General features: G+C 45.0%; 2 protein-coding genes across 9 annotated transcripts in view; both read left to right on the top strand.

Moving 5' to 3' along the window:
- Window positions 1–2,039: 2,039 nt before the first annotated feature.
- otud1 (OTU deubiquitinase 1) lies at window positions 2,040–4,625 on the top strand. Its single transcript, XM_086102622.1, has one exon. The coding sequence runs from the start codon at window positions 2,283–2,285 to the stop codon at window positions 3,399–3,401; it is 1,119 nt and encodes a 372-aa protein (XP_085958748.1). The 5' UTR covers window positions 2,040–2,282; the 3' UTR covers window positions 3,402–4,625.
- A 993-nt stretch (window positions 4,626–5,618) lies between these two features.
- The window catches only part of kiaa1217 (KIAA1217 ortholog), a 91,920-nt gene continuing 73,657 nt past the window's right edge, over window positions 5,619–23,881 (top strand). For 4 of the 8 annotated variants that reach the window (XM_086102329.1, XM_086102330.1, XM_086102327.1 and 1 more), the window contains exon 1: window positions 21,519–22,462. In XM_086102329.1, the coding sequence (XP_085958455.1) occupies window positions 22,147–22,462 (316 nt within the window). In that variant the 5' untranslated portion in view covers window positions 21,519–22,146. Of the gene's footprint in view, window positions 5,749–21,517; window positions 22,463–23,881 lie in introns of those variants that run through there. The other 4 variants (XM_086102328.1, XM_086102331.1, XM_086102332.1 and 1 more) reach the window with 3 other exon arrangements.

The raw sequence follows: 23,881 nt of genomic DNA, 5'->3' as shown, positions 1-23,881 counted from the left end.
TTCTACTATACTATTTAATGGTAGGTCAGTGTTCCTGTTAAGTATCACATTATTTTATTGTCGAGTTGTTTTACTCTTTGTATTGTTCAATAAGCACCTAAAAATGCATTTGTTATTTTTCCTCACTTGAGCAGGTGTGGTTTTTTTGGGGGGGGGGGCGTGTCAACTAAAAATTTGGTCTGCAATATGACGCAAAAAAAAAAAATAAAGACATCGACCAGGTGGCAGCTCGAAAAACTCATAGGTTGGGGCACTTGCGGCTTTCTACTCCTCACTTTGTCAAAATAGGCTTGTTACTTTTTCCCGATGCCCACGGCTGACGCGATTCAACAAAAACTGAATGAAATGAGGTGAGGTCAGTTGCGAGATGAAGGAAACATGAAGATGATTTGGGGAATCAGGATTTATAGGAGACAGGTGAATGTTGTCAGATCCACGAATTATTTGGGGATTATCCTTGTTTTATTTCGGGTTACCAACTGCGTGCGACATAAGAAGTAGGTAAGTAGATTATTGTAGTCTGGCCTCAGTGGTTTTTAAACAACTATTGACTGTAATTAAGATATAATTAACTACTGCGTTAGTGGTAGACGAGAACATGTTCTGATTTTGAAAGTATGGCTGTCGCGGCCCGTGTTGCACTTTCCTGAAAAAACAAAAACAAATGATTATTCAAAAATCTCGAAAAATTGTCTACATTTATTTGAGAAGCTTACATTTATTGAAGAATTTACTTCAAATTTTTTGCTTCAGTTAGTTTTTTTGGTTTCCTTACTGTGCCGTAACTTAAAGCGATCCTTGTTATATCGCTCCCAGATCCACCCCTATTTAATATCAATATTTAAGTGAAATTGCAAACATTATAAGTTATTTATCGTGTCTTACTCCTGCCTCACCTTTTAAACTGTTGAGTCACTTTGTTTTTTACTTTGTACAATGTGAATGACCTCACCCATGTAGTATTGAAACAATGTGGTGAGACAGTCCCTATATTTAGAATTAGATGGTGTTGGTACAATGTGCGCCATCGTTCAGTGTCGAACAGTGCGGTTAAAACCGTCGTGTGTAATGTTGACATTTAATTGCCCCGCAAAAGCATCACTATAGTGACAGAAACACTTTTTATTAGGCCACCGAATGTGTTTATTTTATAAATCAATAAGCAATGGTCTCATTCAATTGTCAATGGCTAAAATTATTTTTCACCAAGAGCTTAAGTGTACTTGATTTTGTGTGAACGCACTTTATTCACTTGAAGCGTTATTACATACTTGATGACGTATCACATATTTGACATTGATAGCCCATTGATGGCGTTCCTTCGCGTAGCACCGGAAGTAAAGGTGTCAAGCGCGCAAGATATGGTGCATTTATACTTGTCAAAATAAATAATTCGCTAGAACGTCAACCATACTGGCGCAGTTTGTGTAATGTACCCTTCTATGAAGGCAAATGATTCTCAATCTGGGGGCTACTTGAAGTTGATTTAGGGTTTTTTTTCCCCCTCGTCTGTATGAGCATGAAACAAGTCGGCGCTCCAGTGCATGTGGTGGTGGAATTGTCCTAAAATGGGAGACAATGCAACTAAATGTTTGAGTTATGACTGCATCTGTGACCAAATACATCTGCAGATTACTTTTTAAATTCTTGAATAGTTTTTTGCTGCTGACAAACATGCAACCCCCATATATATATATATATATATAAAGGCTACACTAAAACTAATTTTAAAAAAACTACAACAAGGCATTTAAAAGGAAATTAAAAACAAACAAACTTGCTCTAAAAACGAATTAAAGCTAAGTAAATTAAAAATAGAATTCAGAACGAAAACTATTATCACACCGGTCTAGTTGAAAGAGTCGAATCAGTACATCCGATTTTGTCTAGTTCTGGACAAGTATTTGTTGTACTTCTACTTAAGTAGAGCGTGCGAGTACTTCAAGTACCTGGATCCAAGAAGAATTGTTTTATTTTGAAGGCGCCGCAAACGGATGAACAGCGGTCGTCACCCGGTTGGGCTTGACAAGTGTTTTACAACCGCGGAGCTCGCGTCTCAGCTTGTTGGGAGGCACCCCGTGTCGGTGAGGGTCCCGAAGTATAGAGTGTCCCCGTCCCTCCTCCCCTTTCGCTATCCGGAACAGAGGGGCACCGACGTCCAAACTTTCTCTCCAACTTCGCCAAGTCGATGTCGGTGACAAGCGGCGGTATTTTTAGTTGTGGCCGTCATCGAGTTGTGACCGGCTGGCCGCGGGCTTGTTATAAAGGACGCGCGCCTCGACATGCAGCTTTACAACAGCGCCTTGACGCACTTCCCGAGATCGTCCAGCAAAGTCACCATCGCTTTATCCGGCGCAACCGCCACCCCGCCTGAGGAAGACTCACCTGGACCGAGCCAGCCAGACGTGACTGCTCCTTCCGCAAACATGCCTGCTTTTTCTTGCTACGAAGCCTCCCCCTCCTCTAGGCCCAGGCCTGTTTATTTCACATCCACTGCCGAGTTACTTATACGAAGAGCGGACGGAGTGGAGAGGACGGTACCGGTCCAAATCACCAGGGTGTCCAAGCCTCCATCCCTTGACGACAAACTGGCCGACTTTATCGATGAGCTCAGGAACGGGACAGATGGACTTTTTCTCGAGGACCCCCCGGAGAGTCTTCTGTTTGCGAATGAGGCGAGGAGTAACAGGTTGGTGCCCGAAGAAGAGCCTTGTGGCGATCCACCAGAACCCCTCCTGAGCGATGAGGGGGCAACATCCGACTTCGAGTTGAGCGTCCTGCAGGAGCAAAGCGTGGACGACAAGGTGGCCCGCGATGACAAGGTGGCCCGCTACTTGGCCGAGGTGGAAACGCAGAATAAGTACCTCCGTGAGAGACGCAAGTTCCGTTACCACATCATCCCGGATGGTAACTGTCTCTACCGAGCTGTGTGCAAAGCCACGTACGGGGACCAGGCGGGGCACGGCGAGCTGCGGGAGCGCACGGTGCATCACATCGCCGACCACCTGGACCAGTTCAACCCGGTGATCGAGGGCGACGCCGGCGAGTTCCTCATCAACGCGGCGCAGGACGGGGCTTGGGCCGGATACCCCGAACTTCTCGCCATGAGCCAAATGCTCAACGTCAACATCCACCTGACCACAGGGGGCAGCGCCGAGAGCCCCACCGTGTCCACCATGGTGCACTTCCTGGGCGAGGAGGACCCGTCCAAGCCAGCCGTCTGGCTGAGCTGGCTGAGCAACGGACACTACGACGTGCTCATGGACACCCGCGCGGACAACCCCGAATACGAGGACTGGTGCCGACACTCCCAGATGCAGAGGAGACGGGATGAGGAGTTGGCCAAGTCCATGGCGGCGTCCTTGTCCAAAATGTACATTGAGAAAAACGGGGCGGTGTAAATGCCGAGTGACTGTTTGGTTTGTGCCTTAAGTGATACCAATTTTGATATATATATAAAATGTATGAGCTTTAACCAAGTGCTGTGCACATATTTGACTGTTTGCTACCATGGTGTCTTGAGTGGATGTAATTTTATGCCAGTTCAGAAGGTTTTTTTTGGGGGGGGGGTTGTTGTCACAAATAACTGATGATTATTTTTTGGAGCATTGCGACTGTTTTCACCCTCAAATAGCTCTCGCAGAACTTTTTGGGAAAATTCCCAAATAAATCTGGAATATGTTTTGGGAAATCTTAAAGTGCTACTTTCCTTGAACTAATAGAACAAAAAAAAATGCAGATTTCTTTTTTTCTCCATGAATCCATCTGACTCGTTTAAAAAAAAAAAAAAAAACTTTCTGGAATGCACAAGACCATTCCTTTGAATGCTTTTCCAAATACGATGCAAAGAAATCCTACCTTCCTCAAGTAAATAATTATCTCAAATGTACTACTTTTTTAAAAATGAATATGATGATGCTGTTTTTTTTTTGCCGTAGGGGGTATGGGATCTTTTTATTTTATTTTATTTTATTTTATTTTTTTAATGAATATGACTGCTGGGGGTTTTTTTTGTTTTTTTGCCGGGGCGGTATGGGATCATAATACGGCTTTATAAACGCATATCGTGTCTTGATCATGACTACTCTTTCTAAAATGAAAATGATAAAATACAAAACAAATCCAACCATCTTGAAAAATACTTATTCCTCGAACGGAATTAAAAAATATATTTTCAGTGTGGCTTTAACCCTTTTATGCACCCTGTAACCTGATCATATGATAACCTGTCCACTGTAGTAACCGCCGTACCCGAAAGGGTTAGCATAACTAAAACGCGACATATTTCTTGCCGTGCTGCTTTCGAATGCTTGGGACCGAAAATTCTGTAAACTGCTTTGAATGATCACGAAGCAGGCGCACATTTTAATGGCAGAGTGCCTTTTATTTTCTTTTTTTAATTCAAGTTTGTTACAATAGCTCTATGTGAAGATGTATATCCTCGATGATGTGTTTGACTAAGATGACCTTTCAGCTGACAATGTACAAGAAAGCTTTCTGGAATGCCCGAGTGGGTGCGGTCATCGCTATCTAGTTGACAACGGTCACATCCGGGGACTTTTCTAACCTTTTTTTTTTATTTCTCTCTGCAATCATTGCACAATAAAAAGTGTATTTATATGTGACGCATCCGTGTTTGACTCACTGCGTGTCTTCGTGGAATTCTTGGAAGTGTTTTTTGGGGGTCAGGCAGCCTGTCATGTTTGGTGACAAGTTTTGTGAAAAGTTACAACAGTGTATTTTTAACCTCAATCATGTCAACGCTTTGCCAACTGGGGGAATCTGCTTCCTCGTGATTGAAAAAAAAAATTCTAAGCCACATTGTTGCCAGCTAAGCAATTTTGCTGCTACATTGAGCAACTCTTCCGACCCCTTCGAGTGACTATTTCTCAAAAAGTAATTAGTGAGAAATCTGGAAAACTTCTGAGATACCCGCACTTGCTTAATCAAGTTGAACTCCTTTTGAAACGTTTGCTGGTCACTTTATTCTCCTTCCACTAGAGGGTGCTGTTGACCCCAAATAAAAGCATCCTGAAAAGCTGTGGGTCTCAAATATTTTCCAAGTACGTCCCACCACCATGATCACGATTAAAATTCAGTAGCATACTAGGTGTAGTCTTAATTAAAAAAAATCTGTGTGTATATATATATATATAATATGAAATCACATTTAGCGAAATTTGGACATTTCAGTGGGCTGCGTAGAATTTTTTTCAAACAATTTTTTGTCAAGTGGGAAGTCAGTTGTTTATTCAATACCAATAAGTGACAACATTTTGTTCTCTGTTATTGTGAAAGTACATATACAGTCACGTGACATGAACAAACTAATGTAATACAATGCAAGAGTTGGGAGGGGGGAAATAAGTTGTAGTCTAACAATGTTATGGACGTTGTAAATAAAACAATAATGCATGTGGTCAAAAAAGAAATTAAAGATTGATGTGCATTTGTGTTTACAGCGCGAGTGGCGTCCTTCTGCGGAGCAGCGATGGTGGGGGCGGAAGTGGCCGCCTGCGAGCGAATTGGAACGCGGCCGGCCAGACGCAGCTGAGCTGGGCCGATGAAGTTCAGTTCGCGGAGTCTTTCAAAAAAAAAAAGGGGGGGGGGGAGGAAAAAAAAGGGAAAGTGGAGAGTAAGAGCAGCAACCAGTCGGCGGTGGACAACATTTGGACATGTCGCGACATCGCGTGCAGTTCGCGGACCTTCCCGCCACGAATGACCACAGAGGTGACGGCCAATTTCACAGTAAGGGACTATTTTATTTATCCGCTAATTGACCTTGATTGTTAGAGACGCACCACTCAGTTCGGTCTTGACAGTACACTGCCTTTCCCAATCACTGGTTGACCACATGTGGAATTGCCCATGCTACTTGGTCATCATATTTTCTTTTTAGCAATAATATTAATAATTGAATATTCAGCAGTCAATCATTTAGTTGAAGCGCGCCATATTTCCACTGAGCTTGTTGAGGTTGCTTGCACACCGGAGGATGTGTTGTTGTGATTGTATATTCAGTACATAATTGAGGCGCGTATGGAGTAACAGGGCCGCTGCTCGACTGTCAAGTCGTTTTGATGTTTCCCACAAGAAATCATGTTCAGTTGTGATTTTAACGTCTCGATTCTGGCATTTCCGTGTGGCGTTAAAATCTTATGGCTTCCTTCCACATGGTGATCTGTCAGTGATGACTCAAAATTGACAAAAGGTGTGAACGGTTGTTGGCTCGCGACCGGTCCAGGGTGCATCCCGCCTCTCGCCCAAAGTTTAGCTGGGATACCCTCCAGATCAGCAAAAAGTGCTTTTAAGCTATCTGCTTGGTAAAATGAATGCAACCTATCAACTATGATTTTTTTTTTTTTGGTGAGCTCCTGGCTAAGAGTGAAGTCGTAATTAGCAAAAGAACTATGTTGATGCTGGACAGCTCATCATTTGAACGTTTTTGTACCTGATTGAGGAGCCAAGTTTTACCTGTGTGATTACCGATGTTACGGAGAGCACATCTGTACTTCCAGAACCATTCTTCAAAAAAATGACGCTTGATTTTTACTATCGCACTAAACCAAAAAAATGAACAGGTGTGTTCAAAACAACCACGTAAATATGCCTTCATGCTAACACATAATGGCAAACACCATAGTTGGGCTCAGGGTCACCATGGAGTGATTCCGAACACACGGCCGCTGCTTGTGAATATATTTGCACCCCACCCCCTCCAGAAATGAGATGAAGCATCTTCCTCTTTCACGCATTGAAGTAAAATAGTCATCAAGTTGTTTGATACGAGCAACATTTTGATTCAAGTTGCAGTTGCCTCAGCATCATTAAATCATTGAAGTTTGGAAGCCACCTCGCAGAAAGCCCCCTTCCTCTCTCGCCTTCCTTTTTTTCGACGCGAGTCAGCAGCACTGGCGCAAGTATCCCAGCACAACGCTCATTGGTAGTGGCAGCTGCCCTTTGCATGCTCCCTGCGTCCTCCCTCCTCAGGTGTCCTCTCACGTCGACTCCAAGTAGGATGACGCTCCTCCCGAGACCACCGCCTCGCCCTCAAAGTGTCGTTCCTGTTTTTTCTTTTTCTTTTTTTTTTTGGACAAGGCACCCGTGATATTTTACCTCCGTGCTGCAGTCTAGCAGCAACAGGCGGGACATGCTGGGTGTATCGCCATGGCGACAGGCCAAGTGTCGGGCCAGCTTAAAACGTAATGGAAAATTGCTAACACAACCCTAGCGGAGAGCGTGATGTCATCTCCGGTGGCAGCGATTGTGTTTTTGTGTCGTGTGTGTGCGTGTGCGCGCACGAGGGCAGCTGGCTGACAGATCTCCGGCCACCGTCAACAGCTCTTCATCACTCCTGATGACCTCAGGCGAGGTGACATTAAACTGCAATCTCATTTCCACTTTCTACTGTGCAAAAACAACAACCCCCAAAAAAATCCCCCAGCTTTGTTTTGTTTAGACATATGTCAGCTGAACTTTCTAATGGAACACCTTGGATAGTGTTTAGCATCTCCGTACGCTAAACTATGACCTCGAACCGGGAATCTGTGGCCACGGGGGATGTTCGATCTCGTTTTCTGATGCAGATTTTTCGATGTTGGCATGTAAACATCTCTGATCCTTGGGAGTGATTGACATTGAATAGAAAGCGCGGTTTCGCTGAGGGAGTGACAGGCTGTCGGTCTTGAGCGTCAGTCGAGCAAAAGCGGCGCAATGTCTTTCAATAAGCCGCCTTTAAAGCCCCCCTCCAAAACAGCTGCTGACTCGCCCGCCTTCATCATCTCCGAGGTATTTGAGGACGGGGCGTCAACAGCTTGCGGACAGCAAGATCGTCCTTCTCGATCGGACGGCTGAGGGACGATCGTGCTTTATCGCTCAATCTGGAGCATGAAGAGCAGAGCAGAGCGAGGCGGGGCGGAGTGGAATTTTTGTCATCAATCATTTGTCTGAACTTCACAGGAAGCCACTCCAAGGAGCCCCCCCCGCCGTCCCGTGTAAAGTCACGGGACTTTGCTCGCTGAGCCAAATTAAAAGACCCAAGAGCGAACGAGTATTTTCGTCTCTCGGAGCAAACCACCTGCTTGTCATTTCAGCCGTTTCAGCCCTCCGCGTTTGTGAGTCCGCCTCGTAATATATCATTGTTCACACGCGGCGCTCTCCATCATTTCAGGGGGGAAAAAATTCACGACTGCATTTATAGGTCAGAATTCTGACTCTGAACTTTTTTTTTTTTCCTCCCACACATGCATACTATCTTTTTAGAAGGTTTTGGTTGTCCAGTAAAAGGGATTTAGATTGAAGACGTGAACACACAAACAGATTTTGTTAACTTTTTCACACGGATGTCTTTTCAAAATCGCCATAACTTTTGATCAAACAAGTCACGCGTTTTACGCAGAATCCAGCAAAGGCGCTGGGTTGGTGGAGGGAGACATCTAAAAAAAGGTCGGGTAGGGGCGCTTGAGGGGACCGGATTTGGGCACCCCTCATCTAGATACTGCTGTCTCGGTTACCGCTCTGATTAGGATTTGAACCAGTTAGTAGACTCGTCAACCAGTCTAACTTTTCTACCTCGGCGTATAACGTCGACTATTCGCCAATTCCGCATTTTTTGGCATCAGCCACTTGCAAGTAAGAGCGATTCTTATGTTTGTCCATAACAAGAAAGTAAGAAAATGGACCCGGGAGATTTTAACCCTCCAATGCACCAATAATGACAACCTGTAACCTGATAACACGATAATCTGCCCGCCGGAGTACGACGCTGTCCCTCAAAGGGTTAAACAGCTGCTTCCACGGCGGATGAAGTGCTTCTCTCTTAAGGGCTCTTAAGTTGCCCTTCTTGTGAAATGCAAAGTGTCAACAGAACGCCGTGGCCTTCTCATTCCTGAGAGCAGAATGATGCTGCTGTTTTTTTTTTCTTTTTTTCGCCCTGGCACTCAGGTTAAAAAAACAAAACAGCAATGACCTCGAGGTGATTTTGTTGCTCGAATGGCGTATCGTTCCGTTTGTCCGTAGAAAGTTTTGTCAGCGTTCTCGACTGGTTCATGTCTTTTCACTGAACCTTAAAGTTCCTTAATTCACGTTGACGCAAACATCTGATTGATTTTCAAGCTATGGCAATGGTCACCGTCATTTCCTCTCTTTGTGGCTACCAGCGTCTTCCGCGATAATCCTGCCATGTTTTTGCGGTTCAATCATTATAATACAGTACAAAATATTGGATGCGGACCATCAAACGGTCCGGTTTTCCCGTGTCAGCGTAATTACTTCGTCTGCGGTGAAGAGTTGCAGACCGCGATATTTATTTGTGATGGTCCACTTCAGTCGCTTTCGGCTAAGTCGCTCGTCGCAGTACAGTCGACGGTATTGTGTTGGACCTGCTTCAACCGCAAGAGCGATCCGTCCTTCAAGTCTGGGTGGCTCCGGGGCAGCATTGTGATGATATTGAAAGCAAGCAGATGCTTTTGTCTCTTTTAGTCATGTTTGTTGACCTCCCCCAAGCGGTGTCAGGGAAATAATTGAAGCTCACCTGTTCAGCAGCAAAAAGTGACACATGGACCTTTTTGCTCACCAGAAGCCCAGGGCCAGTACCGGCCACCGCAGTCCAGTTGCCCGCGGGAGCCGCAGAGGAGTAAACAAACTCTTCTATCATGTTTACGGTCACCTCAAGACCGAGAGAATCCAAAGGCCTTTAATACGCACTGGGAGAATGTGCTAAGTGATGGATCGCAAAGAGTCCGCCTGTCTGGCCTCCAAGCATCGGTTGTGAAATACCTCAGCTGCTTTGTTGGCAATCAGAGACCACCGGGGCTGGATTTCTTTCTTGATAGGGAACTCATAACATTCAACATTATTCACCGTTGTGGTGTTTTATTTTTTTATTTAGGGGGGGGGGCGCCACGGGTGTTTTCTGATACAGTGGTACCTCTACTTACGAATGTCTCGTCATACGAAATTTTCAAGTTACAAAACGCCTCAACGGCAAAATATTTCCTCTAGTTACGAAAAATACAGTATGGGCTGCTACTCGCAGCTCCGAGTTTCCCGAACGCAACATACTTTTAGCGGCTCTGCCATTGGCTATTACCGAGCATCTTCCTGGCATCCCATTGGCTAAGAGGGACCACTACCGTATGTGTGTAAATAGATGAATAGATAGATGTGTGTCTATGCAGCGTCCTCGTCATTCGCCCCTAGGGCCACGAGGTGTTCCGATATTTTTACGTAAATGTGAATCACCCAGAAAAAGTGTTCACCAGTCGGCCGATTACTTACTATGCTGATATTTGCCTTGGACATTTTCGAAGGGTTGTCAAAAGCAAATGTCCTTCAATCAGTTCTTTACAAAACGTCGGGCAAAAACCACCTCTGAGAGAGAACATGAACTAAACAGGGCAAAAAACGATGAGGACACAGTTAAATGACCATCATTTTCATTCTTTACACAATTTTTTGTTTTTTACATTATGCACAACTCATTTATTGTGCAACGATCTAATTGTAACTTGTATTTGTTACATATTTTGATGCATTTTTATGCTTTTGGAAAAACCTTTGTCTGAATTTTGGTGGGGCTTGGAACGAATTAGGGCATTTCCACGGAAAATGCGTCCCTACTTATACAATTTTCTAGTTAAGAAATTTCTTCCAGAACCAATGAAATTCGTAAGTAGAGGCACCACTGTATATAAAAAACAGTTTGTGCCTTGGCTGAAGAACGGTTGGAAATAAGTGCCGTGAATGTGTGAGGATACCCGATTACGAGGCCTATCCTTGGCATGTCGTCCAACGCCACATTGGCGACTGCCGTGCCCACCAACTGCGATTTTAATGACTTTCCAAATCGATCCAAAGATCTGGGTCGCCGCCCCCAGAGGTCGGCTGGCGACAACACAAACAAAAGAGCGCCCGCATCTGCAGTCTCTCATTGTTTTGCCGGCCGACTCGCTGCTCGTTTTGATCCAATTTTCTTGTTACGCTTCAAGTGTGATTTTTGTCGTCTCAAAAGCTTCCGCATCCACAACGTTATTGCCACTTTGGTCGCCAAACAAATGTGCTTTCTGAAACTGTGCTACTTGTTTGTGAATCAAGAAAGGTACGAGACGAGAGCAGTTAGACAGTTAGCCAATCAGTCAGTTAGCTTGTTTTTTTTAGCTAGCTAGCTGGCTAGTTGGTGAATTATTTGAGTTGGTCAGACAGGTTTTAGTGATTGGGTCGTTGTATTTCTTTGTTGGACAGTTAGATAGGTCGGTTAGTTAGTTGACATGTTGTGATTGGATTACAGTTAGCTAGATCAAGGGTTGTGAGTTGTTTGTCGGATAGTTAGCTAGGTAGCAAATTTACTTTATCAGCTTCCACAAAACTTTGCAGCAAGGTGGAGGTTAGACGGAAGAAAATGAAGAAGATCCTAGTCAAATGCGGATAATAAAAAGATCAACGCATTTTTATTTTGTTGCCATGGAGGTCACATTGAGGCAATGAACCAAAATTGCATTTTTAACCCTTTCATGCACCCTGTAACCTGATAACATGACAAGCTGTCCACTGTAGCGACTGCTGTCCCTGAAAGGGTTAAGTACCGGTAAACAGAGGTTTGGGATTGTTGGAAGAAGTCTGCTCTCTACTGAGTTCCATTCTAGTGACTGGTGTCATGTGCAGTTTACATGACATAATACAGACATTTGATAACTCGGCAAACGTTCGGGTAAGGACACTCCCGGTTACTGACTGCCGTCGGACATTCATGATGAGGAAGCAGGCGGATGTCGATAAGCGCAAGGACCGCCGCAGAGTGCGTGGGAACGTGTGCGTGCACATGTAGAAAGTGCTGAGAAAGAAGTCCTCGGAGAAAAACACCTTCATCACCAGCTGTGCTACATTCCAATTTGTTGACTTCTGTTTTTATTTTATTTTTCTTCTTCTTCTTCTTCTTCTTTCCCCTGCTGATAAAATTGTGTCGCTGCCTCATCGGCAACATGTAAAAACGAGCAAACAAAATCTTCCTGGCAAAGTTTGGCGGTCACATCGGGGGTAATCCACTTTGCTCCTGGGAAAGTCTGCTAATTAGCAGCATGCCGGGGGCTGATCCATCACTCCTGACTGGAATCTGAAGACAAAGAGGCTTTTGAACCTGTTTTGGAAACTGTATCACTCTTAAATCAAATCATCCATTTATGAGCACAAAAACGTACATGTGAAATACACTGAGGTCAGGCAGAAGGATGCCGTTTTTAAAAATTAAAAATGCTTAATTTGAAGCTATGAAGGGGCGGCCCGGTAGTCCAGTGGTTAGCACGTCGACTTCCCAGTGCAGAGGTACCGGGTTCAATTCCAGCTCCGGCCTCCCTGTGTGGAGTTTGCATGTTCTCCCCGGGCCTGCGTGGGTTTTCTCCGGGTGCTCCGGTTTCCTCCCACATTCCAAAAACATGCATGGCAGGCTGATTGATCGCTCTAAATTGTCCCGAGGTGTGAATGTGAGCGTGGATGGTTGTTCGTCTCTGTGTGCCCTGCGATTGGCTGGCAACCGATTCAGGGTGTCCCCCGCCTACTGCCCGAAGACAGCTGGGATAGGCTCCAGCACCCCCCGCGACCCTAGTGAGGATCAAGCGGTTCGGAAAATGGATGGATGGATGAAGTTATGATTGGATGGGAGCGGCTCGGCGGTCTCACGGTGCGGAGGCGCAGGGTTCGATTCCAACTCCGGCCTTCCTGTGTGGAGTTTGCATGTTCTCCTTGTGCCTGCGTGGGTTTTCTGCGGGTACTCCGGTTTCCTCCCACATTCCATAAACATGCACGGCAGGTTAATGAAACGCTCTGAATTGGGTGGAAATTGTGTGAGCGCGGATGGTTGTTCGTGTCTGTGTGCCCTGCGATTGGCTGGCGACCAGTTCAGGGTGTCCCCCGCCTACTGCCCGAAGACAGTTGGGAGAGGCTCCAGCACCCCCCGCGACCCTTCTGAAGATAAGCGGATTAGAAATTGGATGGTGTCCCATCAGTCTCCATACATAGGAGAAATAACTCATTCCATACACACACAGGAATGGTTGGAGTGGTTCTTTAAGGAGTTGCGGCCAAGCACGTTTTTGTTTGGGCAGGTTGCGATTGGGTAATAGTTGGTTGGCTGTGATGTCACGCCTTGGATTACGATTAGCTAGCACTTTCACTTGTACATCGGTAAGAGTGTTTTTTGCCAGTTGTGTTGTTTTGATAAGCAAAGCGAAATATTTCAACATCGGTGAAGTTCTGTGAAGTTTCTTTCTTCGTTTTAGTTTTCAATCCTTTTAGGTACAGCGGTCACTACAGTGGACAGCTTATCATGTTATCAGATTGCAGGGTGCATGGGAGGGTTAAATCAAAGCTGCCCCATTTGAGGTCTCATAAATGTGTACCCACAAATCCTCCGCCTTGAAGTCGATTGACCCTCAGTCCAGTCAGTGAGCTGAGGACAGCGTTCACATCAGAGCTCGAATGGCACTGCGGAGTTTTAATATCGCCAGGAGCGTGGGTTGCTACTGACTGATGGAGGTCTGCGGTTGCTCTTTGATGTTCCAAATGAGAAGCAGATGAGCCAGGTTAGTGCCAACGCTTGCCCCGCCGCCACCGGACATCGAAGGAGCGGGAAGAGCTCAGCGGGCCAGAGTCTCTCCTCCCTCCCTTTTGAATGCCTTATCTCGTCTCCCTTCCTCACGTTTCTCGCCACCCTCTGCTTCTCTGACTCATCCAGCCGCTTCATCGGTAGTCAAACCTTTTGGAACCAGGTGAGAGATTTTTTTTTCTTCCCATGGACCTTCTCATTTTCCCCAATGCCACTATAACGGAACTGCCACGTGTATCCCTTGATGCTGGAAGTTTTTGAATGATAACCTATAACTTGATAGGCTGTCCACTGTAGTAACCGCTGTCCCTGAAAGGGTTAAAAATAAATAAAAAAAACAACTTTTGTCCGGATAAAAAGTTGTAAACTTGTGTTTTTCCACAACTGAACTATTACAGTCAAAGTGATGAAGGAAGAAAGTCATTCGAAGAAGCTCATTTGAAAATGACAGCTTTATTCTCGTAATATTGCGCCGTTTCTTTTGAAAAACAGGCCTTTTATCCTCTTTTTTTGGGGGGTGGGGAGGGTGAAAAGAATTCTCAAAACTTTGACATTTGTAATTCCTTGGTTTCATTCAGGACTATTATTATTAATATGTTGGGCAGGCCCTGACACTGTAAAATAATTTGGATTTATCCAATATTTTTGGATTTTTCTTGAGAAATGTTTTCTCATCTTTGTTTTTGTCATGCTTTGTTTTTTGTCATGCTGCTTCGGTATTTTTTTTCTCTACAAATTCCTACCCAAAAAATACAATAATAATATGATTTTTTTAAACATTCACAATTTATAAGGAGGGTTTGGGAGAATAAAATCACTTGAACTTTGGGTTTCCCCGGCACAGGCGGCCAAACGTGAGCTTGCAGCTGTTCCCCGATGCCATTCATCACAATCAGCCGCTTGATGAGCGCTGTTAATTCCTTTCATTGTCATAAAAGAAAAGCCATAGAGAACTCCTTCATAGCATAATGGAGGGAAGTCAAGCATATATATATTTTTTTTGTCTCAGGAGCATACATATGCATACCTGTCAACTCATACGGTTTAGCCATAGTTCATACGGATTTTGTGGTGAATCTTACGTATATGGCCGTATCGCACGAATCATACGGATTCTGATAATTTCCGTTCCCCCCCCAACAGGTAGTTCCGTTTGCTTTTGCCCAGAATGGTGCTAGTCTACTCGAATGCTTTCATTTACGGTAACTTTCTCTTCACACAGATTTCCGAAAATCGCTTGCACCCGAAACACTGACAGCATTATTGCAGTGCAAAGTAAATACGAATGGATGCTGTAACTTCGAGCCGGTGGGTCAGCATTTGGAGTTGGTGAAAAAAGGTAACGCAGCAAAACAACTCTGAACACAGTAATGCCACTAAGTAGAATGATGATTAGACATTAACCAGACATTGTATTATGGAGATCTACAATAAATATCATTGAACATTTCGTGGGTTTTTTTCTGCCGTTATTTTGACATATAAAATGCTTTGGTATGTTATAAGGATTTTTTGCTCTTTATAAGGATTTTTTTGGTAGTTTATACAGGTTGGCGCTCCGAAAAGTTGACAGGTATGCATATGTCAGATCCTTGACCTAAAATCCCCACCATCTATTTGAACCCTTTTTTGGTGATTTATTCCCGAAACAGTCACTCTTCTAGCTTTAAATTTAGTCGCAACTACACTCCCCACAGTGTTTGTGGGTCGGGCTCCATCAGATGATTATCTGCTGTTCCCCGTGCTGGCCCCGACCCACGCTGTTGGCTCAGCACATCTCGGTTGCTGACTGAAGCCTTGCGTGTGCGTGTGTCCGCTCTCTTGTGTTTGTGTGCGTGCGTGCGTGTGTGCGTGCGCGCGTGTGTCTGTATACACTGATTCGTACTGGACTTCCTGTCCCTCATTGTGACACTGATCCCGGCGTTTGCTGTCACTGCAATTCACGTGTCATTCGAATCGTACTGTTGCTCATCAGCCCCTGGTTGTATCTTTGATTTTTTTATTTTTTTTTCCAGCATCCCTCAGTATCTCTCAAAACACCAATTTTGCTCATTTCCGAACAGTAAAAGGCGAATAGAAAAGAAAAGCAACTATAAACTATATTTTATGATCACAAAACAAAGGAAACCTGTGAGAGTAGGGAAAATGTCCTTCGTTTTTGGGGGGGGGGGCGCAATTAATTTTATACATTATCCTATGGGGTTGATTTTCCTTTTTTTTCTGTATTACAGTACGCCCGTTAGCGGGAAGACGGAAGGTCGAACAGACGTGCGAGAGTTGTGTCGCTTAGAAACGACGTCATCTGGCGTCAGCCAATTAAAAAGCGCCACTTAAAGATGTCACTCTTAAGCGACGATTGTGTTTGTGGCTTTCGTGTTTGTAATTGCTTCTTAAGTTACAAAATTAAAATGTATTATTCAAATAATTTAACCCCCCCCGCCCTAATATTGAAATAAATGCACTTTTGATGCTCAACGAGCTGAAGTCTCATGAGCAGGATTCCCCAGCACAGTCAACAATATTGTTCCTCTTTCATTATTCATGTGCCGTAATGCTTAAAATGTCACGTAGAAAAATAATTTTTCTTGTGGTGTCATTTGCATCAAAAATAGAGGAAGTGCGGGATTACCAGTGTTTTTGTTTCTTTTTTCCCCTGCTCAAGGGCTTACACTCAAAGGAATTCGTTTTCATGCTGTGTGTTGTCTGTGCGAAAATACCCAGGGGCTCTTAATGTCAACGTTTGAGGATTAAAAAAAAAAAAAAAGCAGGAGTGACTAATCAGGCCACATGGGGGCTCCAGAGATAGAAGAACTCGGAGGGATACCTCCTCTGGGATTCAAACGCACACAGGAAAGAGCAGACCTCCACCAAGGCAGAATCAAACTTTAAATTGAGATCCATTCCAAACGTGTACACCTCTCATATTCCTCACGTCTCGAGAATGTCTACTTTTCAGGTGACATTCTTCCATTTGGTCTTTCACCTCCGATTGCTGCAGCAACATCAACACCCCCCAAAATCATCAATTGCGAATTGAAGGTGCCCAAGAATGTCTGCTCTATCAAACTATCCCTGATTAAAATGATAGAAAGTCTCATAACCAGACCAAAAATGTCACAAAAGCCGAACGACTGTGATTACGTCATCTTGCCAAACTGTTTTCCAAAACACTTCCGGCCATTAGTGAGTGTTAAAAGAGTGAGAGTTAAAAGAAAGAAACAAATCTGCACACGCTGATATTCGTGGCTCACCAGTTCCTTCTGCGCGAAGCATTTTCGTGACGCATTTTTTAATACAACAGGCTAATTCAACTAAATGATTTGTATTTATTTATTTCTACCCCCCAAAAAAAATCATCCGGACTTTCATTTTGAGGCAACTTAATGCTGCACCGCACAAGCGTTCGATGGTAAATACATGCCACCGCAGCCGTCAAACTATCAATCGGTGTCAAGAAAGTATGTCAAAGTGACATCTCAACTAAGACTAGCTTTGTATGTTTGGGGAGCAGCAAAGTCTAGCCCGTGTTGTTATTGAAAGTTACATTTGTATTTCTGGTGCATTTTCCTTTTCTGAAATTAAGCCTCGAAACACAGCCAAAAAAAAAACAAAACTAAACAATGGCTCATAACCAAAACCTGTAAGTTATAGCCCTCTTAGGTTAAAGACTCTCGCTTCCTATTACTGAACTGAAATTCCTATCGGTAGGAAAAAAAAGAAACAAAAGTGACAGCACACTAAAATGTCGCTGATAGAATATTGATTGCTTGATCGGGCTCTTGTTGCTGTGACGATTTGTGTCACCTCTCATGGTGCATAAAATCAACTGACTTCATGATGCAGCAATTTCCCGGAACGTGTTTACGAAGACCTGTTAAATTTTTTATTTACTTTTTTTTTTTTTTTTTTTTTTTGCTTTCAAGTATCGCAGAGAATGATCACAACTGCAACTCTGTTTGGTTAGCTGCAGCGCAGGCACACGCACCTCCATGCTATTGTCGTGCACATCTGTTAGCCTTGCAGGAGGCCTCCAGTCACTGATTCAGTGGTTGCTGGTGAATAATGACTCATGATATGGTGGTGGAGGGGGGGGGGGGGGGGGGGTCCTCTGATGGAATGCTCCCAGAGGCAGTCGAAACATCAACTTTAATCCTCGGCAGGACTATGCACCTCCAGATGACCGCCTCCACACACCCACATGGTTCCTTGACACCCCACACTCGTAGAAAATACGCTTTTTTCCCAATGCAATAGCTTGTGACCGGAGTAGGACATTCAGAGACATGACTAGGAATGTAGCTGTACTTTTTTTTTTTTTTGTTCTTGGAAGAGGTCCAAACTGTTACTTTGAGTCGAATAATTAGGCCCATGTACTATATATTGCAAGTTTGGCAATACAGGTCATTAAAAACGCTCTCATGTAGTGACACCCACGTCACTCACCAGAACAATCGCAGATTCTACAATAGAATAAGAGTATAGTACACCAAGTAAACAAAAATATCGTTAGGTTCTCGATACCCCTGGGAAGTCGGCTCCCCACACCATGAAAAACTCAAAGCAAAAAGATACAAATGCGAAGACTTTTGCTAGCAAACTAGGCTAAATTTATTTCGTCGCCAAAAATATGTTTTATTTCAACATAATTCCCTGACACTAATTACTGTACTCGGCTTTGCTGACATCTTGGGGCATCGTAGAACATCAAATGCACAAATAGGTGAATTCCTGAATCTCAAACTGCAAATAGACGCGGGTGCAATCTAGTCACCCCGAGAATTGTTTTTTTCATTTGATTACATAATGCAGCTGCTCTAAATTCACCGAAATATTTTTTCATTCGTTTGCGCTTGCTTCCAGAAATTTGCTGTATGCAAACACAAAGGACTCGGGTGAACCTGAGTTGAGGTGACTCAGTCGTCCCACTGACGGTAAAGCTTCACTTAAGAGCGTCTTGGTAACCATCTTTGAACACATATCCGATGACGTTTCTGTTTGCACTTGTAGCACATTTTGTTGGAACAGTCCACATTGTCCGCGGGGGGCTGGGGGGGCTCACTCGGAACCCGCCGGCGTAATAACTCACAGACTGAAAGGTCAGTAACAGAAATACCACACTGGCACTCTTGACAACACACAAGCCCATCACCCTAATTAAATATCACGGTTGCCCATTTCTATTAACCTTGTACGTCAGCTCGTCGTTAGACAAGAGATTTATTTATTTATTCATAATTTTTATTTTTTAATTATGGTTCTCAACATTTCCCATCATCATATACAAGAGCATCAACACCAGCTGTTTCATCATCGCAAATCAACACAATGTGAAGAATAAACACAGGGATATATTCTTTATCCTCTGTGCGGAAACGACCATCGACACCAGTGATGCCAGTAACGTGTTAGAAAGTAACACATGACCCTATAATGCACAGGTGTCAAACTCAAGGCCCCGGGGGCCAGATCTGGCCCTTAAAAGCAAATTATGTGCGTCAACTTCCACGATCCTTGCTAGAATCTGTACCGAATATCAAATTGTCATGTGGAAAAAATAACGTTATTTAGTTTGACTGTCGTGACGGCCCTCCGAGGGAAGACGTAACCCCAAATGAGTTTGACCACCTTGCCCTCATGTAGCAGAAGTAGGCAGCTCACAAAAATAAATAAAATTAAATGAAATAGTTGGCTGTGTAATTTCAAGCAAGCACCCTGTATGCCCAACGACTTTAATTTGAGCAATTAACCCTTTCATGCACCCTGTAACCTGATAAACTGTCCGCTGTAGTGACCGCTGTCTCTGAAAGGGTTAAATTAAATACACCGTAACATGACATGCCCAAGTAATATGTCAAGACCGGGCGGGCTTTCGTATTTCATATAAAGATTGCATTTCACGATCCCTCGCACTTTGCAACAAAAAAAACCGAAACAGTTTTTGCTCAACCGCTGAAATTATAACCTTCTCCAAACGCTCTGCTATTTCAAGCCTTTGAACTGGGCTCCGCTCTCATTTGTATATACTGTACAGTAAGTAAGAAGTGGCTTAAAGGCTGGGAGGCTTCCAGTCCACACAGAAGGCCTTTCATCTTCTCCCAACACACACAAATAGCAAGCTCACGCGTTTGAATAAAACTCATATGGAGTCGCGGTCGTCCTCGGTTTGAGGTAATCCCTGCTAGCACGTTGCTAACGCAGCAGAACCAAGCCCGCCGGCGACGCACACGCCCCAAAATCCGACACCGATTCCGACATCCAATCTAACGGTGCGCTCTATCCTCTTCTCCCTCGCTTCCCAAAATCCGTCAGAAATGCTGCGACTCCAATGAAAGTCCGTTTCGGAATCCCAACGTGTCATCGCCGAGGAATGTATGTAGGTCAATCTGCTTTGCCTCATCCAAAGCCATGCGGTTACGTTGCCATCATATTATGTATTACATATCCATACAGTCAGTGACGCTTGTTTGGAGGATTTCTGTTCTCTTCCAGAAAAGTGAGCATTCATTCCTATGTTATGTTTGACTGTTTGCAGCGTGGCAGTTTTACGCCGGGATGTTTCTCTGTTGATAAAACGAGCAGCGTAACAAATTGTTGCATGTTTCAGCATGTGGCTATCTATAATCCATTTTCTGGCGTTTAGTCGGTGAGCGCGCAAAACAATGGCGTCCCCGTGTAATATATCGCATGTGCGCAGCGTATTACACATGAGTCTAGAGCAGTAGTGTCAAACATACGGCTTGCGGGCCGGAACCGGCCCCCCCCCCCAAGGAGGTTCGATCAGGCCCGCAGGATAATTTAAAAGTGAAAAAACGCATAAAAGACACGGAATATTTTTAATAGGGTGCAATTCACGGAGTTTTGGTCAGAGTAGAAGACCACATTGTTTTGATCAAAGAAGAAGACAACAGGAGCCTCAGTCTGTCACTGAGACAGACTCAACACAGCAGACACTGTCAAGGACATGTGAATACTTGATTCTTTACACATATAATCGCACTCTCCTGAGTTTGTAAGATGTCGGCAGGGATTACATTTAGATTTTATATGCACAAGTGTTAATGGTTTAAAAATTCCTTTCTTTCCAAATCTCGTTGAATCTTAAAGTGCATTGCGATATTTTTGAATACCAATTACTTGTTAAAGTTTTGTGCATTGTACAATCAGTGTGATCAGTTGCAATGCATATATGTTTATGATAAAAGTAAATTGCACATTTGTCAAAGGAAATCTTAAGGTGCTTCATGAAATGTTTTGTAAAAGATCCGTTTATTAAATTTCAACATTTTCCTCATGTTCTTGTGCTTCTTTAGACCAAAACAAAGGAAAGAATTTGTTTTGGTTATTTATAGCAGAGTATGGTATCATTCTAATGGTCCGGCCCACTTGACATCTACTGAGGGTGCATGTGGCCCACAATGTGAAATGAGTTTGACACCCCTGGGCTAGAGGTATCCGGATGAAATCGTTTCCCGTCATGACCCGTCTCCAGAGGTCACGAACGCCGAGCCTCGGCAAAAGGCGTTTTTTGAAATCCCGGCGCCTGCTATGAAATCCTCTTTTCACATGCAAAGTTGCCCCGCGAGCGACATAATTTGGCAAACGGTCACCGCGGGTTTGAGTGCGGGCCAAGCGTTGGCGCCGAGCAATTTGTCATAGGAGTCGAATGTTGTTTGTCCCTCGGAGAAGCTGTGATCTTCTCTTCCTCGTGTTTCCCTTGGAGCCAACTTTTCCGCTGCTTGCCACCCCCCTCCCTCGCCCATGTTTTTCCCCTCTCATCACAGCTGATGTTTTTGGCGCAGCAAATCACAGAGACGACCCACACCCCTCGCACACACACGCGCGCGCTCTCTCCTTTTGCGCTTTTTAATTCTCCACAAATTCCACCCGCCGAGCTCAGAGCGATCGCGTGAGCGCGCGCTTCCCGACTCCGCCACCTGACACAGGAGGCGGAGTGCAAAAGCGTCTCGGGGGACAAGAGGCGAAAGAGTAAAATGATGGATGGAGAGAAGCGAAGGGGAAGGGAGCGAAAACAGCACAAGCCCGAGCTCGGGGGGACCGAACCGAAGCGGCTCACTCATGACATGAAGCGGCGCGCTCACATCTGGAACAGCTTCAGCAGCTGCACCTGAAGGAGGACTTTTGCTTCTTTTTTCTCGTTTCGCCTCTTCAAATTGGAATCGCTCCGGAGCGCCCGGAATGCTTTCCCCGCCGAGCATGCGCAACTGAAAAAGAAACCTGCGAGGTCGGAATGAGAAGTCTCCGAGGCTGAAGGAGTGAATAACTTCAGAGTGAGATTCGGCAGAGCTTCGCCCTGCTCCCTCCACAGGTTTATGCGCACACACGACGTTTGTTTTGGAGAATGATCCCAGGAGGCCACGCACCTTCCAGAGAGCTAATAATCCCCCACCCCCTTTGCTTCCCAAAAGTCCCCTCCCTCCACCGGCCTCCCACCTCACCTGCACCAGTCACAACACGCCGTAGATCCGCGGGGAGCTCTGAGAGCCCACCGGACGCGGACGCAGAGACCAACTGAGAGTCACCAAGGCGGGATGTCAAAAACCTCCAGGCTGGCCCGGCCTCCCTCAGCCGGCGCCGGATCCAAGCTGCCCTCCCCCAGGAAGGAATGCCCTGGCGTAACTTCTTCGGCCGGTCAGGCACGGGTACAGAGTGTTGGCGAGAAGCTGATGAGGGCGGGCACTGACGGTGGGTTAACGAGGCAGAAATCGCTCATGGACAAAGCGGCGAGCCAAAACCAGTTGGAACCAAAGGGCCCAGGTGAGGCCGGACCCACCATGGAGTCAAACCCTCCGAAGAGTAAATCCAACACGCCGAAAGCGGCGAGCCAGCTCCACGGTTCTGTACACAGTAAGTCACAACAACAATCTTTTCTCAACTTTGAATCTTGAACTCAGCCAACCTTTCACAGTGGTTCTCCTTTTGTTGGCTAAATTTGGCAATGAAGGCGCTTTTTAATTCTTTTTTTTATTTTTTATTGCATGCCTCCCTTGAACTCTGGGCAATAGTCATCATCTTACCCTGAAGGAAAGGAAATTAATTTGTCAAGCGTCTACTGGATCAACCTCAAAAACCACACGCTTGTTGCTACAGTTCCTTGGAAGACATTAACGCTTTCATGCACCCTGTACCCTGATAAGCTGTCCACTGTAGTGACCGCTGTACCTGAAAGGGTTCATTAACTCATTCACTCCCAAAGACGTTTTTAAACGTCTTTTCAGACTTGGTCCAGAATTGGCTGGTACTGAATGAGTTAAAAGCCGCACATAATTTTGTTTTTTTGTTGTTGAGATGAAAACTCGTGTGTCCGCCGTCCAGCTACTCCAGCGATCTAAGAATTCATTCGCATTTGGCCGAATTTTTCCAGGTCAGTTTGATCCAAGGGGAACTTTTTCGACAAATAAATCCATGTTTGCTGCAATTGTGGCTCTGCTTTTGCCCCCCACCCAATCCCCCCCCCCCAAGCTGTAAAAGGAACAGTTTCCGCTCACAGAAACGGCAGCACATATTGCCGCCACCTCAGCGGGAGGCTGATTACGAAGGAAGTTGCGTGCTCTTGAAGAAAGGACTCTTATCATTCCCCTTTTGGACTCTTTCACCAGACTTCTAACTCTGGGGGCGCTGGCTTTCACTGTCGTGTCGTGGGGGGGTCACACTCACATTAGGAATCTCAAGTTTCGAAAAGCACTTGAGGTGTTTGATTGACAGATCATATATCTTCCCGTCAGCTCGCTCTCAGAGAAATCAGTGGAGGAAGGTAGGTTTTTAAGTCTTGGGGGGGGGGGGGCGGATGGTGTCTTAGGCAAGCGAAATGGGGTGAAGTTAGTAAGAGAGTGACAGAAGGAGGTCAGGAATGTGAGCGGGGCATGCTGGGGAATCAACAGGTCTTGAGCCCCTGCCTGTGTGCGAATCCCTCCCCGCGGTTAACAAAACGTGCTTGTGGGTTAAAGGGGGGCAGGTTTGAACTGGAAACCAGATGTTTCGCTGAATTCAAATTAGGGTTGTGTCTCATTGTGAGGGTCTTCGCTTCCTCAAAATGAAACACGTATATCATGCCAACTTCATCCTTCATGTGCACCCCTTGGCCCCCCACCCCCACCCCCACCCCACTCCCGTTTCAGTTCCTTGTGGTTGACAAAGATTCTTGCCGAAAGATAAAGATGCATCCAGCCACAGAATACAATACAGTGGTGCCTCTACTTACGAACGTCTCTTCATACGAAATTTTCAAGTTACCAAACGTCTCAACAGGAAAATATTGCCTCTTGT

The sequence above is a fragment of the Hippocampus guttulatus genome, chromosome 21 (assembly GCF_054856545.1).
Source record: "Hippocampus guttulatus isolate MCC_2025c chromosome 21, RoL_Hgut_1.0, whole genome shotgun sequence".
In the NCBI taxonomy this organism is placed as follows: Eukaryota; Metazoa; Chordata; class Actinopteri; order Syngnathiformes; family Syngnathidae; genus Hippocampus; species Hippocampus guttulatus.
The sequence above is the reverse complement of the archived record's forward strand: the minus strand, read 5'-3'. Positions and strand labels throughout refer to the sequence as shown.